At 46.8% G+C, this 15,100-nt stretch overlaps 1 protein-coding gene across 4 annotated transcripts in view; it reads left to right on the top strand.

The window, feature by feature from the left end:
- The window catches only part of CACNA1H (calcium voltage-gated channel subunit alpha1 H), a 572,675-nt gene that overhangs the window by 458,756 nt on the left and 98,819 nt on the right, over positions 1 to 15,100 (top strand). For all 4 annotated transcript variants that reach the window (XM_075899793.1, XM_075899790.1, XM_075899792.1 and 1 more), the window contains 2 exons: positions 958 to 1,075; positions 4,324 to 4,479. In XM_075899793.1, the coding sequence (XP_075755908.1) occupies positions 958 to 1,075; positions 4,324 to 4,479 (274 nt within the window). The remainder of the gene's footprint in view (positions 1 to 957; positions 1,076 to 4,323; positions 4,480 to 15,100) is intronic.

The raw sequence follows: 15,100 nt of genomic DNA, 5'->3' as shown, positions 1-15,100 counted from the left end.
AAGGCACAAGCAATTTACATAACTTGTTAAATCTTCTTACTGTTTCCCCTTGCTTGGGTAATTCCGAGCTGTTTTCGGTATTCTTTTTCTGTTCGGTGTATATTTGTCATGTGCATTGTATATTTGTCATTCTGTTACGGAATAGTTCTCGGTTACACTGCTTTGATATAAGGAACCCAAAAGTGGGGGAAGGAGTCACCGTTGCAGCTGCCACTAATTGGCTGCCGTGTTGGTAATTACAGCAAAGAGAAGGAGGGATGAATGGGTCATGAAGATTGAGCTACCCTCTCAAAGTCCTAGAGGGAAGATCCATCGCTGGGGAACTCTATGGGAGCTGGTTGGCCTGAGCCGTGTCAGGCCCAATTGTGCTTTGTTATGCTCACATTTAGCAAAAGGTGTCTGCTTTTTGGCTGAGTCCTATGTAATGAACAGAAAGCAGCCTTTCACAGCCCTCTCCGGAAATTCCACAAAGAGGATCCTAGAGGTGGATGGTCTGAAGAGTCTTCAAGCCAAGTCGCCCGTAATCCCTTGGGCCAGTAACGTCCATTCCCAATCAAAGGCTGCGTAAATTAGTGCTCACCTTTTAGGATTACAGCTGCCTCCATAGGAGCCCAGAGGTCATCATGCTCTTAAATAGAGGGTCATCTGTGAGGATCGGATCTGAAATGGCAAATAATGGGTGGCGGCCTCACGAACTAATACACCCGGTGATGGTTCACCGGGGAGTTAATGCAAGAACATAAGAACAAAAGTTATACTTAGGCCATATTCTTCTGGTTTCCCGTTGTGCATGCTCTGACCTGCCTTGTGGTTGGTGTCCTCCTCTAAGGAGGTCTCATTCCCTGCCAGCAGTAAGAGAGAACTCCTGAAAAGAAAGTGACCCTCCCCACAAAGTGCTAAGATGCTTATTTGTCTTATGCAGTGATGTCTTCTATGTCGCTTCCTTTCCCTCTCCAGCATTCTCGGCATGCATCTTTTTGGATGCAAGTTTAGCTTGAAAACTGATACGGGGGACACCGTTCCAGACCGAAAGAATTTTGATTCCTTGCTCTGGGCCATCGTGACCGTGTTTCAGGTAAGATCTGGGACCTCTGATGAGGTTTATTCTCCACCAGGTAGACAAGTGTTGCTGCTTTTCAAGAAAACGTCATTCCAATAACCATAGAACTTATGGACTGAAATAGCATCGCAGACAAACTTACCAGGAAAGAAGTTTGTTTTGTTTCTTCCCAGTGAATCAACTGATCAGGCTAGCTCCGATGTCCTTGTCACAAAACCCACCACAATAACGTTCTCACTTCTTAGCAAAGGCCAAAGACTGTGAGCCCTGGTCTCCACTAGGACTTTATTTTTAAATAACCCCTCTTAGGTCAAATTTATAAGTGGAGCGTCCCCACTATGAAACCTGTTATAAATAACGGGCCACTTAATTTGAAATCTGTACTCCTGCTTTTCATCAGGAATAAGGCTAATTCCAAAATAGTTATTTCGAAGTAGTGTGGATGTTCCGCACTGGTGGTATTTCGAAATAAATACTCCTCAGAGTAATTCAAGTGAATTATTCCTGAGCGCTTCCTGGAGCTCTGAGTCAAGGTTGCGTGTCCACATTAACGGAGCCGGCCTCGGACTAATTTAGAGCCTTCCCTGTAGTGAGGACACGCTAGTTCAAATATGTTAAATTAGAAGTTAAGTCAAATTTAGCAATTTCAAAATAGTTTCCTCGTGCAGACATGGCCTGAAGGACGTCACTAGAGAGTGAGCAACATTTGCACGTCATTACATTTGTGCAAATAACAGATTTTCTCATTTCAGTTTCAATTAAACTAAAAAGTAGGGGGAAAAATCTGGTTGTACAAAACACTGACCCAAACAAAATGTTTGTTACATTCAAGGGGTGTTTTTAACTTTTTCTTTTTCCTTATCTCTAAAAAAAATCAAGATAAAAATTAAAACAAACAGATGGAATGTTTTGATTTTGTGGGAATTTTTACTCCCGCCCCGTGAAACATTTCAGCAAATGCAGCATGAGTTGACGCAAATCTGCATTTTTAAATGTTTAATCCAAGCAGTTTTGCCCAGCTGTAGTCATTATACAAATCAGATTGAGACATATAGGTCATTGTGAAGGAGGCTTCCAAAACCACTCTGTGCTGTACCTGTTCCATGAATAGACAGAAGACTTCCGTCTCCAAGGAAGCCAGTCCAACCCCTTCCTCCAGCCCTGAAATTTGCGTAATAAAAAGACGGTGTTTTAGAACCGTGAGATGAACAGACGGTCTCAGGTCAGTCTAGCTCAGCAAATTTTGGAGGTGCTGGCTATGCGAACAGTGGCTTTGGGATGAGGAGAGCTGGACTGGAAAAGACTAACACATGAGGAGAGCAAGGCAGAGGCCCGGAGAATCTCGTTGTAAACTGGCCTACTTCCCTGTGTAAACAAGATCTGGGGTAGCATTGGAATGACTCCTGTGTTTCACCACAGAGCAATGAAGCGATTATTCCCAGGAAAGGCGCTCTCTGTAACATTAGCTGTCGAAATCAGCCCTTATATTGGGAAGCAGAGAGAGTGTATTAAAAGCCCCTTTAGAACCACCAACAGAAATACATCGCATCTCGTGGAGGAAAGTTTGGGAATGTGAAGCAGGATTTCTGGGTACAGAGCAGATGCACCCATAGGCCTGGGAAGTACGGGTGCAAGGGGGTACTGCAGCACCTGCAGGTTTTGCACCCAGTTTTCCCATGCCTGGGAGCCGGCCCAGCTGCCCACTCCTCTGGCCCCGGTCCCAGCCTCTGGGTGGCCCCCTGCAGAGTCCTGCCAGCCCCACGCACTTTGCCGGCCACCCCAGGATCCCATCAGCCCCACCAGTTCTCAGGGTCCTGCTGCCAGCCCAGGGCTCTGCAGTTGCCCCAACCTGGGGCGGGAGGGTTACCGACTCTCCCAGACTGGAAGGACCGGGTGCCATTTGCAGGACTGGAGTCTGGTCTGACCAGTCTGGGAGAGCTGGCATCCCGATCTCAACTGGTCTAGTGGGGGGAGGTGCCGCTCAACACACACACCCCACAAATAGCTCCGGTGCCACTGGCTGCACCTCATTAAATGAACTGATCCAAACTCTCCGTAATGCAGAGTGTTTGCTCTCCCCGAATACACTGCAAGGAGAAGCACATCCCTTCCATGAGTGTCAGGCCTTTCCAGTAGTGGCTCGTGTATTTATTTCTCACATTTGAAGTCGTGTGTGTAAGTAGATTCGGGATGAGGCTCAGGAACAGAACCTTAACAGGAGACCCAGGACGAAAGGTAGCTGAATACGTGTTCCTACCCCCAGCGGCCACCAAGCAGTTGTGTCCGGTTTATAGCAGTGCCAAAGGGCATCTTCTTTGTAGAGTCTGGATTCATGGAGGGCAAGAAACCGTCATTCCTTTTTTTTTTTTTCCGGTCCCTGGGTTTTCCAGCTATGGGGAAATAGACAGATTAGGAATATCCTGAGTGAATCTTGTGAAGGTGCCTTACAGTCAGACCTGTCTTTTCAAAGGAAATCTGTTTCCCTGTCTATCATCTCTTCCCACCCAGCAAGCACATCTTTCCTAACTTTCTGGAGATCCTTTGTGCCAGTGGCTGAGAAGAGCCTGGTGTTTCTCCAGCTCCAGTGCACTCATAATGAGAAAAAATATTCTGGTGCCATAATAGGCTATGGTGCGATGACAGGCTATCCCCAGAGTACACGTAATCATTTTGGGAACTTCCCTGCCAGGGCATAGACCTCACTGCTACTGCACCCGATGTGTTCCCCCAGCTGAGATATCTTAGGCGGCAGCCACCGTTTGTAGACCTAGTGCATGTGTTGAGATCTAAGCCAGGTCTACATTACCCGAGAAAGTTGATCTAACATACGTAACTCCAGCTACGAGAATAGTGTAGCTGGAATTGAGGTATCTTAAGTCGAATTTCTGCGGCGTCCCTACTGCAGGAAGTCGACAGGAGAAACTCCCCCATCGACTTCCCTTAACTCTTCGCAACCTCATGGCATTCTGGGGTGCCATCAGCGGTCAATTTAGCAGGTCCTTCCTAGACCCTCTATATCAAACCCTGGGAGATCGATCTCCGGAGCGTTGATCTCTGGGTAAGTGTAGACCTGGACCTGGATCAAATGGTCCTTGGCTGTCTCCTCTGGTTAGACTTCTAGCCAGTCAGAAAGGGGAGGAGGAGGGCTGCCTCTGTAAGGGAGAAAGGGATACATCAGGGATTCAGTGTGCATTTAAAACCAGCTGCTCCCCACGAGCAGAGAAAGGAGTAATCGGAAAGCCTTTCCTCCCCATTCCGCGCAGATCCTCACCCAGGAAGACTGGAACGTGGTGCTCTACAATGGCATGGCGTCCACCTCCTCGTGGGCGGCGCTCTACTTTGTGGCCCTGATGACCTTCGGCAACTACGTACTCTTCAACCTCCTCGTGGCCATCCTGGTGGAAGGCTTCCAAGCCGAGGTAAGGGGGCTTAACAAAGCGGTGGGGCAGAGACCTGGCAGCCACACGTAGGGGATGAGTGAGGGGTCCAGCCACATGGCCTCCACAAACTTTTCATCCGTATGGAAAGTGCAGTTTCTCTCTAAACAGCCCTCCAAGGGCCACCACGCTTAACAGGCCCTCTGGACCCCAGTGAAACCCACCAGCAAGCACAAGACAATCCAGTGGGGGGAAAGGCCAAATTCAATGAAGCGTGGTCTGCCCTCCAGAGTTTGAGTAGCTCTGTTGGCTACTGGTTAGGTTACTTGCCTGGCGTTCACAAGACCGCACTCCACCAGGCTCCCAGTGTGACGCTGGGCAAGTCGCTAAGGGTCTGTCTATGGTTTGTGCTGGAGATGTACTCTAAATTCCTCCGAGCGTGAGCGCAGCTCAGTCTCAAGGCCTGGACTGGCCCAACTGGCTGCTGGCACCACGGTGGCTGTGCTTGGTTTGGTGCTGGTGCAGGGACGTCCTCCTGTTGGAATTTACACCTGCAGCTCCAGCCCAGACTTGTCTACACTGGGAGCTGAGGAGGCAGCTTCCCAGCTGGAGGAGACGTCTTTGCCCTAGCGCCCATCGAGCTAGCGTGTTCGAAATAGGAGGTTCCCACGCCGTGTGAGTGGTGGGACGGGCTTGCCATTCTGAGGATGAACCTATAGTCTCAGGTGGAAAATACAGGGGATAGGACCACTGCTCTGATGCTGTACGGCAGTTCCTAGGTACCCCTGCTCCTAGAAAACAAGCATTATAACTGTGTATGTGGCCAGGGTGCTTGCTAATGTCCAACGGCCTTATTTGGGGTGAGGAAAATTAAAGAAGTTACCGTTCCTCAGTCTGCTTTGAAAACTTCCCAACTGTCAATCCTGGAACCCAGCCCTTTTCCATTCTTTTTTTGGAGCAGGATAGATCCGTGTGGAGCATGGGTTTTTAATGGAGAATTATGATCCTCTATCTGTTTTAATATAAAGATTTCACCTTTCTAGTCTGGCACTCTCTGGTCCGGCAACATCCATGGTCTGGCATGATTTTAATTGCTGGATGTCCACTTAGCATGGGAGCAACCAAGTTTCCCGTGGTCCCATAAAGTTTGTTTACACCCCCCAGTCTTGGTTCTCAGTGCTCTGTGCTGTTCTGTAGCTCCAACTTACCCCTAAATGTCTGCTAAGAGCCCAGCAAGCAGGGGAAGTGTTGGTGATGCTGCAAGAAAACATTGACCTCCCGTGGCTTGGCAAATTTTCTGGTTCAGCACCAGTCAGGTCCTGAGGGTACCGGACGAGAGAGGTTCAACCTGTATTATCAAGAAGCTTTTGTGACGTCAGCAGGGCATAAATCATCCAGCCTCAATTCCAGTTGAAAATAACAATTCAAAACGCTTGGATCAAATTTTTGGATTTTGGATTGTTTTTTAAATTCCCACGTAAGCAAAAGAGGCTGCTTAGCACTTTGGAATATTGAACCAGTGCGAGGCACATGGGGACTCTGAAATAAAATGAGAAATGGTTTCAATTGACATTCTCTAATCTCCTAGGGGTGTGTCTAGACTACAGGGTTTTGTTGACAAAAGTGGACTTTTGTCAACAAAACTATGCCTGCTTCTACACTACCGCCGAGTTCTGTAGACATAACGTCGACAGAACTCGGCAGTTTTGTTGACAGCAGTAAACCTCATTCTATGAGGAATAACGCCTTTTGTCGACGGAGTTCTGTCGACAGAAGGCGTTATTGCAGCTACACTGTCCTTTGCATCTACACTCTCATGTCAACAAAGCGCCTTGCTTTGTCGACAGAATTGGGTGAAGTCTAGATGCTCTTTGTTGACAGAAACTTTGTTGACAGTATGGGTGTGTCTAGACTACCTAGTTTTGTCGACAAAAGTGGACTTTTGTCGACAAAACAATACCAGCGTCTACACTACCGCGGAGTTCTGTCGACATAACGTCGACAGAAATCCGCGGTTTTGTCGACGCTGGTAAACCTCATTTTATGAGGCAAAACACCTTCTGTCGACAGAGTTCTGTCGACAGAAGGTGTTATTGCCTGTAACGTTGCGTCCAGACTACGGAGTTCTGTCGACAAAGTGGCTTGCTTTGTCGACAGAACTCAATGTGTCTGGACGCTCTTTGTCGACGGAAGTTTTGTCGACAGTATCTGTCGACAAAACTTCTGTCGACAAAACGCGGTAGTCTAGTCATACCCCTAGGATGGGGAGGGGAATAGACAATATTTTATTGACATGTTAATTATTTTTAATAACTTTTCATCTTGTCCCCAGAAATCCCGTCATTTTCATATTTATTTTGCTTACATTGCAGAAGGCAAGTCACTGTAATTCAATGTGAAGTACCATAGAAATATTCATGCAGGACACCCTTTTCCTAAACTGTCACAACTACATTTATCCCCTGTAAGATGATCTGCATGGTTTCTGTTATTAAAATATCCATTCCCGGCATCCTGATAAGTATCAGGACATGCAAATGAATAAAAACAGCTGGAAAAGAGCCCTAGTTTGAAAATGATCTTATCTTCATGATTTATTCCCAGACCCACAAAGCAGCATTCTGAGAACTATGTTTTCTGCGGATGCTACAACTCTACATCCTTGTCCCTAGGTACAACGGACATGATCCTGCTTCTGTTGAAGTCCATGGTAATTTTTGCCACAGACTTCAGATGTAGCAAAATTAGCCCAAAAAGAAGGAATTATCAGTGTTCATGGAGAATTGGGATTGCAGTGTTCCCTGTATGCTAAGCACTAGGGCGGCCAACCAGGAGAGATTCAAATCCCGCCCAGCTGATTAGCAGAACGCCTACAGCTGCCCACAGGCGGCAGCATGTGTTACTACTGATGGTGCACATCTGCATACACTTTGCTGCACATAAAATTTATTCCACACATCGGTGGTAAAAATTCGAGGGAACATTGCTGGGTTGACTCTGCGGCTGTGTCCAAACAAGGCAGAGTTTTGTGTGGCGGTGCTAGTTGTCTTCAAAGTCACAAATGCTGTGCAACATGCCGGACCCAAAGCCTGTTCAAAAGTGCCTGGACTCTGAGACAGTCAGCTGACAAGTCTAAGACAGATCCTTATATATTCTAAAACGGTAGCTTTTCATGAATTAAACATAAAAATGAATAACCCAATCAATGGATCAACCCTGGTATTGTTTATTTTTATATTAAACTCCATTCATTTGAAGGTGTTCCCCATGTTATCAGATGTCAGCATGTTACAGATTTTTGCACTGACAGCTACATCATAGAAGTAGTCATCGGAAGAGGGTTTGAAAGCTGGCAGCTAATTAAGGACAGTTTGAATTCTGGGCACCTCAGAAGGTGTGAGAAGCAATCTGAGATAATTGGCTGAACACAGCAACTGGATACTACAGCTAAAATGGTCCATGGTGACATAGGTAACAGCACCGTACACTAAACGTTTGTTATTAAGTTTCAGAGTTAACCATCAAATAGAAATGAATACAAGTGTCCATCTAGACTTTTCCATTGTTTGGTTGTGTGTTAAGGTGGGAGTGTAACATATGAAAAGGAACTGGGTTCTTAGATTGCCTTTTTGTTCACATTGGCCATGTCTACACTAGGAGATTAGTTCGAATTTACTAAGTTCCACTTCTGGAACTTTTTGAACTTCCGTGTCCTTGCTATGGGGAAGAATCAAATGCAGTCCAAGGCAGGCTTTGTTAATGTGGAAGCACCACCTCAGAGTCAGAGCCCCAGGAAGCGCTCTGGGGAGCTACAGGAGACCTCCTGGGGGCCAGTTAGTTTGAATTAGTGGCACTGGAGCATCCACACTAACGTTATTTCAATCTTATCAGTTCGGGAATAGTGTTATTCCTCATGAAAAGGAGGATTACAGACTTCAAATTCCATGACCCCTTATTCTGGAGTAATGAGCTTGGTAGTGTGGATGCATCGCTTACAAATTTGAATGGGGGGGGAGTGTATTTCAGACTAAGGTCCTAGTGTAGACCAAGCCATAGGGCCTACTACAGTGGAATCTAGGGTCTCTAGAGTCTGTGGAAATAGAAATAGTAATAGTGCTGTGTGTGTGTGTGTGTGTGTGTGTGTGTGTGTGTGTGTGTGTGTGTGTGTGTGTGTGTGACTGCACACCCTTAGATGGGATCAGAATAGTTCCAATGTGTGTCATAGACCCTGTATTGCGAATGAGAATCTCATGGAACTCAAGAGGCAAGGGACCTGTTCTTTTTCAGAACTGAAGGATCTAAGTTTTAGCTTTTGTGTCTACTACCAAGTCCTAAGCTGCTATAAATTTCCTACAGGAGGTAAAAGCTTCAGAGGGGTAGCCAAATTAGTCTATAACTGGAAAAACTTAAAAAACAACGAATAGTCTTGCAGCGTCTTTAGAGACTAATAAAACATGTAGATGGTATCATGAGCTTTCATGGGCACAACTCACTTCTGTTGTGCCCACGAAAGCTCATGGTACCCATCTACATGTATTCTCAGTCTCCAAGGTGCTACAAGACTATTGGTTGTTTTCTACAGGAGGTAGAATTTGTGTTTCTACGTACCTGTGTTTGCTTTTGCCTAAATCATTCTTTGCCATGGTTCCTTCGTGGATCGTGCTGCTTTGGAAGCTCTTGTCTCTCGGAGGTCATTAGTGTTTCTCAGCCGCACACCACAGCTCTCGGAGAAGACACTGCAGTGCAATATAAAAACGCTGGAAGTGCATGCCAGCCATGTCTGCTGGAGAAGGGGCGCCAGGAGCCACCTTTTGATCTGCAGCAGGTTTCAGAGACAAGTCGGTCGTGAACATTCCCGATGAAACGCGTAGGCTGTGCCAAAAAGTTACAGCTCATTGAAACCCAGGGCTGTGTTGTACACGGCCCCTTTGCATTCTGCTTGGGGCATAGAGTCGAGGCAGTTGCAACTGGTCATACTTTGTACTTTCTACCTGCTTTCCGTCCCCCTCCCCAAGAGCAAGCCCACGTTCCTGCTCCAAAGCCAGGCAGGCAGGAGAGAGGCCTTCCTTGCCCATTCTACTTTCGCAGCTATTGTCATTTCCTCCGTGTGCTGGGCCCCAGTGACCCTGTCTTGGATAAGGAACGCAACTGTGTTGTCACTGACGAAACCACACAACAGAAGAGGACCCGGGACTAGGATGGGAATTATTCATAAGCTAGGTGGGAGGTGGCGGGGGAGGGAAATTGGTGGTTTCGGTAGCCATGCTGCATGGAAACATTTGTAACTGTCATGGGGATTTATCCTTCTGCTTAGAATAAGCCGTTTCATTCAATAAGCGAAAGCAAGCAGAGAAAAACTGTATTTGCCCCATGTATTTTTCTGTGATTTCTTCAGGGAACAAATAATGATGCATTAAGTGAGTCTGGGAAGGGTACCAGCCTTATGCATGGCTGTAAACAGAGAGTTCTAGCGTGTAGCTCTTCTCCCTTGAATTACCTTAGGTCAGCTCTCTCATGCTTCCTTCATGACTCCACACAAAGCCATCCCCGCTTCAGATATCTTGTCTGGGTTCCCCTTAGCTTCTGAAGCAAATGTAATCACTTTCCCCTTTTCTCCAAAGCCCTACGCAGTCTGTCTCCAACATAGAATCACAGACGTGTCGGACGGGAAGGGACCTCAGAAAGCCACCTCGCCCGGTCCCCAGCCCTCAAGGCAGTGCTGCATTAAGTAATGTAGACTGTTCTGGCTCTTGCTTTTATTCATTTGTCCCAATTTGACAACCCCCTTGGTGTAACATCAGGTGTTCTTACTATGAAATATAACACACATTTATACACTGGCTTCCTGACCCCCTCCAGTAGCTGAAATATTATGAGTCCTCTGCAACCTGGGCTCACAGCTCCTGTGCCTTCTAGCTCAGGTAGTCCTAACCCGTGGGGAGGTTTTTAACTCCAGAGGTCCAGGCTTGCATCCTTGCTGCTGGCCACCCTGTCCAGGAGCATTTTATTGTGCACATGCTCCTCATGTGGGAATAGTGTGGGGTTTGCGGTAGGGAAAAGAAAATTCCACTTGGCAAACCTGCTTGTTGCAAAGGCTACTCTGGTCTTTCCACAATGTCTTTGTTCCCACTTGCTCTCTAAAGGCCGACTCATGTGCTAATATGAAGACAGAAATGGGGAGCCTTCTGCAATATCTTACTATGTATTTTAGAGAGCCGTAGCTGTCTGTCTGTCCATCCATGACTTTGTTTGTTCAAGAGCGCCTCCTAAATGGTAAGAGCCAGGACCACCACATTTGGTACGCAGCTTCCTCTTACCAGAACTTAAAACAAGGCCGGGGGTTGGTTGCGCCACAACAATGGGTTGTAGCTGGAATTTGTTTCCCAAAAATGGGAGGGGTCTAACAGAAGGGACAGTTATATTGCAGAATGACCACACGGGGGCAGCAAAGGGCCAGAGATGGGGACCAGGACAGTAGAAGGTAGGAGTGGAGAAAGGGGAAGCTATGTACTATATACTTCAGAGAGTTCGTTTGTGTGTCTGGCTTTCCCCCAGCCAAGGGACATGCACCCTCTCTTCCTCCGCTCTGTCTGTTGTAGCTGCAGCAGCCATGGGCAGGGACATCTCACCTGGCTCCAAGCTGCTGCAATGAGAGAGGATGGGTGTTGTTCCCCCTCTCCGGGGCAGCCTGCACACTGAACCGTCATCCCCAGCCCCACCCCAGGGCAACGATTTAAAGGAAAATAAAACATACTTGAGTTAAGGACCTGAGCAACACCGGGTAAATCTTCTCGTTCCCTATAAATATGTCATTACAGACTGAGCAAAATGGGCTTGTTTTCTTGCTAGTGTTTAATGGCTCCTTTTTGGAGCTGTTACTGACTGTGATATAAATGGGTAAGAGATGTTTTGTTAAAGCCTGCATCAGAACAGCCCAACCTCCCCAGGAATTAAATTTGCAACGTGCATTTTTCTTTCTGGTTTCATTCATTAGGAGGCTTGGCAGGGCTCCGGGCCATAGGCCTGTCTGTTGTCTCTTAGCAAGGTACATCATGCACTAGAGAACTCCCACCTGGGCCGTATTTCAGCCACAAGGCCCCTCTCAAACGGCGTGTTTATAAATGAATAACAGCTTTAGTTTTTATACAGCAAAGACTGGCAAATCGTCCTTGGCTGCAACTCACAGGAAGAAGCATTCAGCAAAGCTGAGGATTTTTTTTCCCCCTGCAGCTTTATTGTTTGATTCGCTGACTAGCACTTGATGCCAAAATATGCAAAGTCTTTTAAACAGGAATCCATACAAAGTTTTATACTGTGGAGGAACTTGTCTGTGACCTTTTGCCTTGCTCTTTTTCTTTGACGTGGTCTGTGAGTCTGGTCCGAAAGGTGATTGTGTATAAGTGGGCCCTGCTTCGTCATCAGATCACTCCAAGTCACATGAGCTGACTTGACTGATAGAATTGTGAGGGGGGTGCTATTGTTGGCCCTCCCCTCCCACTAAGGGTATGTCTAGACTACAGGGTTTTGTCGACAAAAGTGGACAACTATACCTGCATCTACACTACCGCCAAGTTCTGTCGACATAACGTCAACAGAACTCGGAAGTTTTGTCAACGGCGGTAAACCTCATTCTATGAGGAATAACGCCTTTTGTCGACAGAGTTCTGTCGACAGAAGGCGTTATTGCATCTACACTGTCCTTTGCGTCTACACTCTCATGTCGACAAAGTGGTTTGCTTTGTCGACAGAACTGGATGTAATCTAGACGCTCTCTGTCGACAAAGCCTCTGTCGACAAAAGTCTGTAGTCTAGACGTACCCTAAGGGAGCAAGCTGGGGTCTGTCCTGTCCTACTTGTCATTGACAAAATTGCCAGCTCACTTTGGTTACGTCTAGACTATAAAGGTAAGTCGGAAAAAGATACTCAAATTGCGAACTACAAGGTGCGTATCTTTTTCTGCTTTTCTGTCAGAAGAGGCTTTTCCGAAATTCGGAGTGTCTACATAGCACCAAATTGCGGAAAAACCTGCTCTTTCGACACATCCCTTCTTCCTCGTAGAACGAGGCTTACAGGGATAGAGAAAAAGCGACATTGTATCCTGGAAAAGCGTTGCAGTCTAGACGTACGTAGCCTTTGATCTGGGGCTCCTCTATTGATGACGCTGTCAGCGACAGAAAAAACCAGCTTGCTCTTCGGATCTTGAATGGTGCAAAATCTGGTCACCCGGACCCCAGAGGACTTGTAGAAACAGCGACTATTTACACCCAAGGTTGCTGATGGGAGGGTGAAAGTGGGGGGCAAAGTGGGCAGTTGCCCTGGGGCCTGGCAAATTAAAAGGGTCTGGGCCTCCCGACTATCACCACTGTGGCATTAGCAGCAGCCGGAACCCTGGGCCCTTTAAATTGCTGCCAGAGCTCTGGGCGGTGTTGTCTCGGCAGCACTGAGGGCTGGTGGGGAGAGGCGTGACGCATTCTTCAGGCAGTCCTGAGGGCTGACTGCCCTTAGCCCCACCCCTTCCATCACTGACTGCAGTGGGAGCCAATAGTGAGTACTGTAATACTGGCCAGGTAACGAAGGGGTTAAACTCAGATAGCTAGCAGAGATGTTGGCTAGGGGGCCTGGGAGAACCAATCGAGATAGAGGGTTGAAATTTGAATTGGACACAGGTTTCCTGCCTGCTTTCTTTATGTGTGAGAGAGAAACCAGGAGTTGAGAGACTCCGAATGATTTAAACCCAGGCAGGACTACCATGTCTCCAAGGAATTCAGGGCATGGGAGTGGAGTGAACAAAGAGAAAAGTGGAAGTAAAGAAAAGTGAATCCAGTCGCGTGGAGGGTAATTTTTCTTTATTTTGTGGTTTGGTTTGAACTGCTCTGTGTGAATCTATCCCCATTTACTACCATCTAAGCATTGTGCCGAGACTTTTCTCTGTGTTTTAATTTGTTTCCCTTAGTTGTTCTGTCACATCTAGCAACAAAGTATACATTCTCAAGTTTATCTTCCATTTTGCAATAAAAATCATTTCTCTAAGGTGATGATTTGATTCTTGTATCCTGGAAGGTCTGTCTGTGTGTAGCTACAGGCCTCTGACTGAGGGGTCAGCGCCACAGACTGCAGCTTGCTTTTCTCTTTTTTGCAAGCTCTTTGGGGCAAAAAAGCTTGGGGTACCCAGGGGGGTGATTTCAAATGTTTATTTCTTGTTTTTAGGGATCGAAAAGCACTTGATGGGGGCAGCAATTTCCCAAAATCTGTGTATTATGATTCCGGGGGAAGTTTTTCGTAACCAGTGTCTGTAGAGGCAAGGTTTTGAATCTCTCTTGCGGGCCCCCTCCTTCTGCACTTGGAATGCCAGAGTGGGGAACAGCTCTGACGTGTACTTTTGTGTCTATATTGGGGAAAATGTACAAACTGGCCCCAGGTTAGACTCGTTGGTATCCACCGAAGCATTACAGCACAGAGGGTGAACGGACACGCACGCACACACTACCCCATAACGGATCACCTCGAGCGTGGAAGAGTTTCGTCTTCGCAGCTGATTCAGCCTCTGGTGTCTCCTTCTGGCTAGACCAGCAACAGGAGGGCCAACAGCGACACGGAGTTTTGGATTTGGGAGAAGCCCCTGGATTCCTGTCATACACAGGGCTCTGACCAGGCAACCAGGAGATGATGTTGTTGAGAGGTTTGACGTGCCGAGGCTGAGTTCTTGGCCACACAATCCTCTCTGAAGGCCGGCGTACAAATACTCACCTTAAACAATTTCAGTCTGTGTGGTCAGCTCAGGAGGGCAGAATTGCTCCGACAGGTTGTCCAACTGATCCATCCCCGCCACAAGGAAGTTGTGCAAATTGGTCTCTATAACTTAACTGGTGCCCATACAAATCCAGCCTGGTCTCAGTAGACAGACATTCCTCTCCTCAAGGTGGTGATGAACTGAATTTCTTTGGCAGTGTGTTGCTAAGTGGTGAAGCCAAAGAAGCAAATTAGGGGTACATCTAGACTACGTTTTATTTTTGAGCGAGGATATGCAAATTCCACGGGAATTTACATATCTTCTTCCGATCGCTTTTTCGAAAGCGGATCTTTCTAAAGTGAAAGTAGTCTGGATGCAGTTTTTCCAGAAAAAAAAACCCTTTTTCAAAAAACTGTGTAAATCTCCTTTTTTAAGGAAGAGCGGCTTTTTGAAAGGTTTTTTTTCCCCCGAAAAAACCGCATCCAGACTACTTTCAATTTTGAAAGACCTGCTTTTGAAAAAGTGATCAGAAAAAGATATGCAATTTGTATATCCTCTTTCGAATTTGCATATCCTCTTTTGAAAATAAAACGTAGTCTAGACATACCGTAAGAGGGGGCTGAGTTTCTTTGTTCTCTGTGTTTCATAGAAGAAGAATTAACATAGAAGAGCTGTTAGATCTGTGTAATTCTGGAAACTCCGGCGGGCTTTGTACAGCAGATTTATGATAGAGGCTACAGATCAACCATTGGAAAAACTGCGTGACTCTGCTACACAACTGGGCCTGTCGCTATAAAATCAGGACATCCAGACAACCCTCCTCCCCCAATCTGAGACACATGCCACCGACCTCACAGTCCGCCACAGAAACACTAACAGGAACTAATCCCAGCCACAATGCCAGTTCTGTCCCCACCTCTGCCCTAGTAACAC

This window comes from Pelodiscus sinensis, chromosome 16 (genome assembly GCF_049634645.1).
Source record: "Pelodiscus sinensis isolate JC-2024 chromosome 16, ASM4963464v1, whole genome shotgun sequence".
NCBI lineage: Eukaryota > Metazoa > Chordata > Testudines > Trionychidae > Pelodiscus > Pelodiscus sinensis.
Note: the sequence above shows the minus strand (reverse complement) of the source record. Positions and strands in the feature narration are given on the sequence as shown.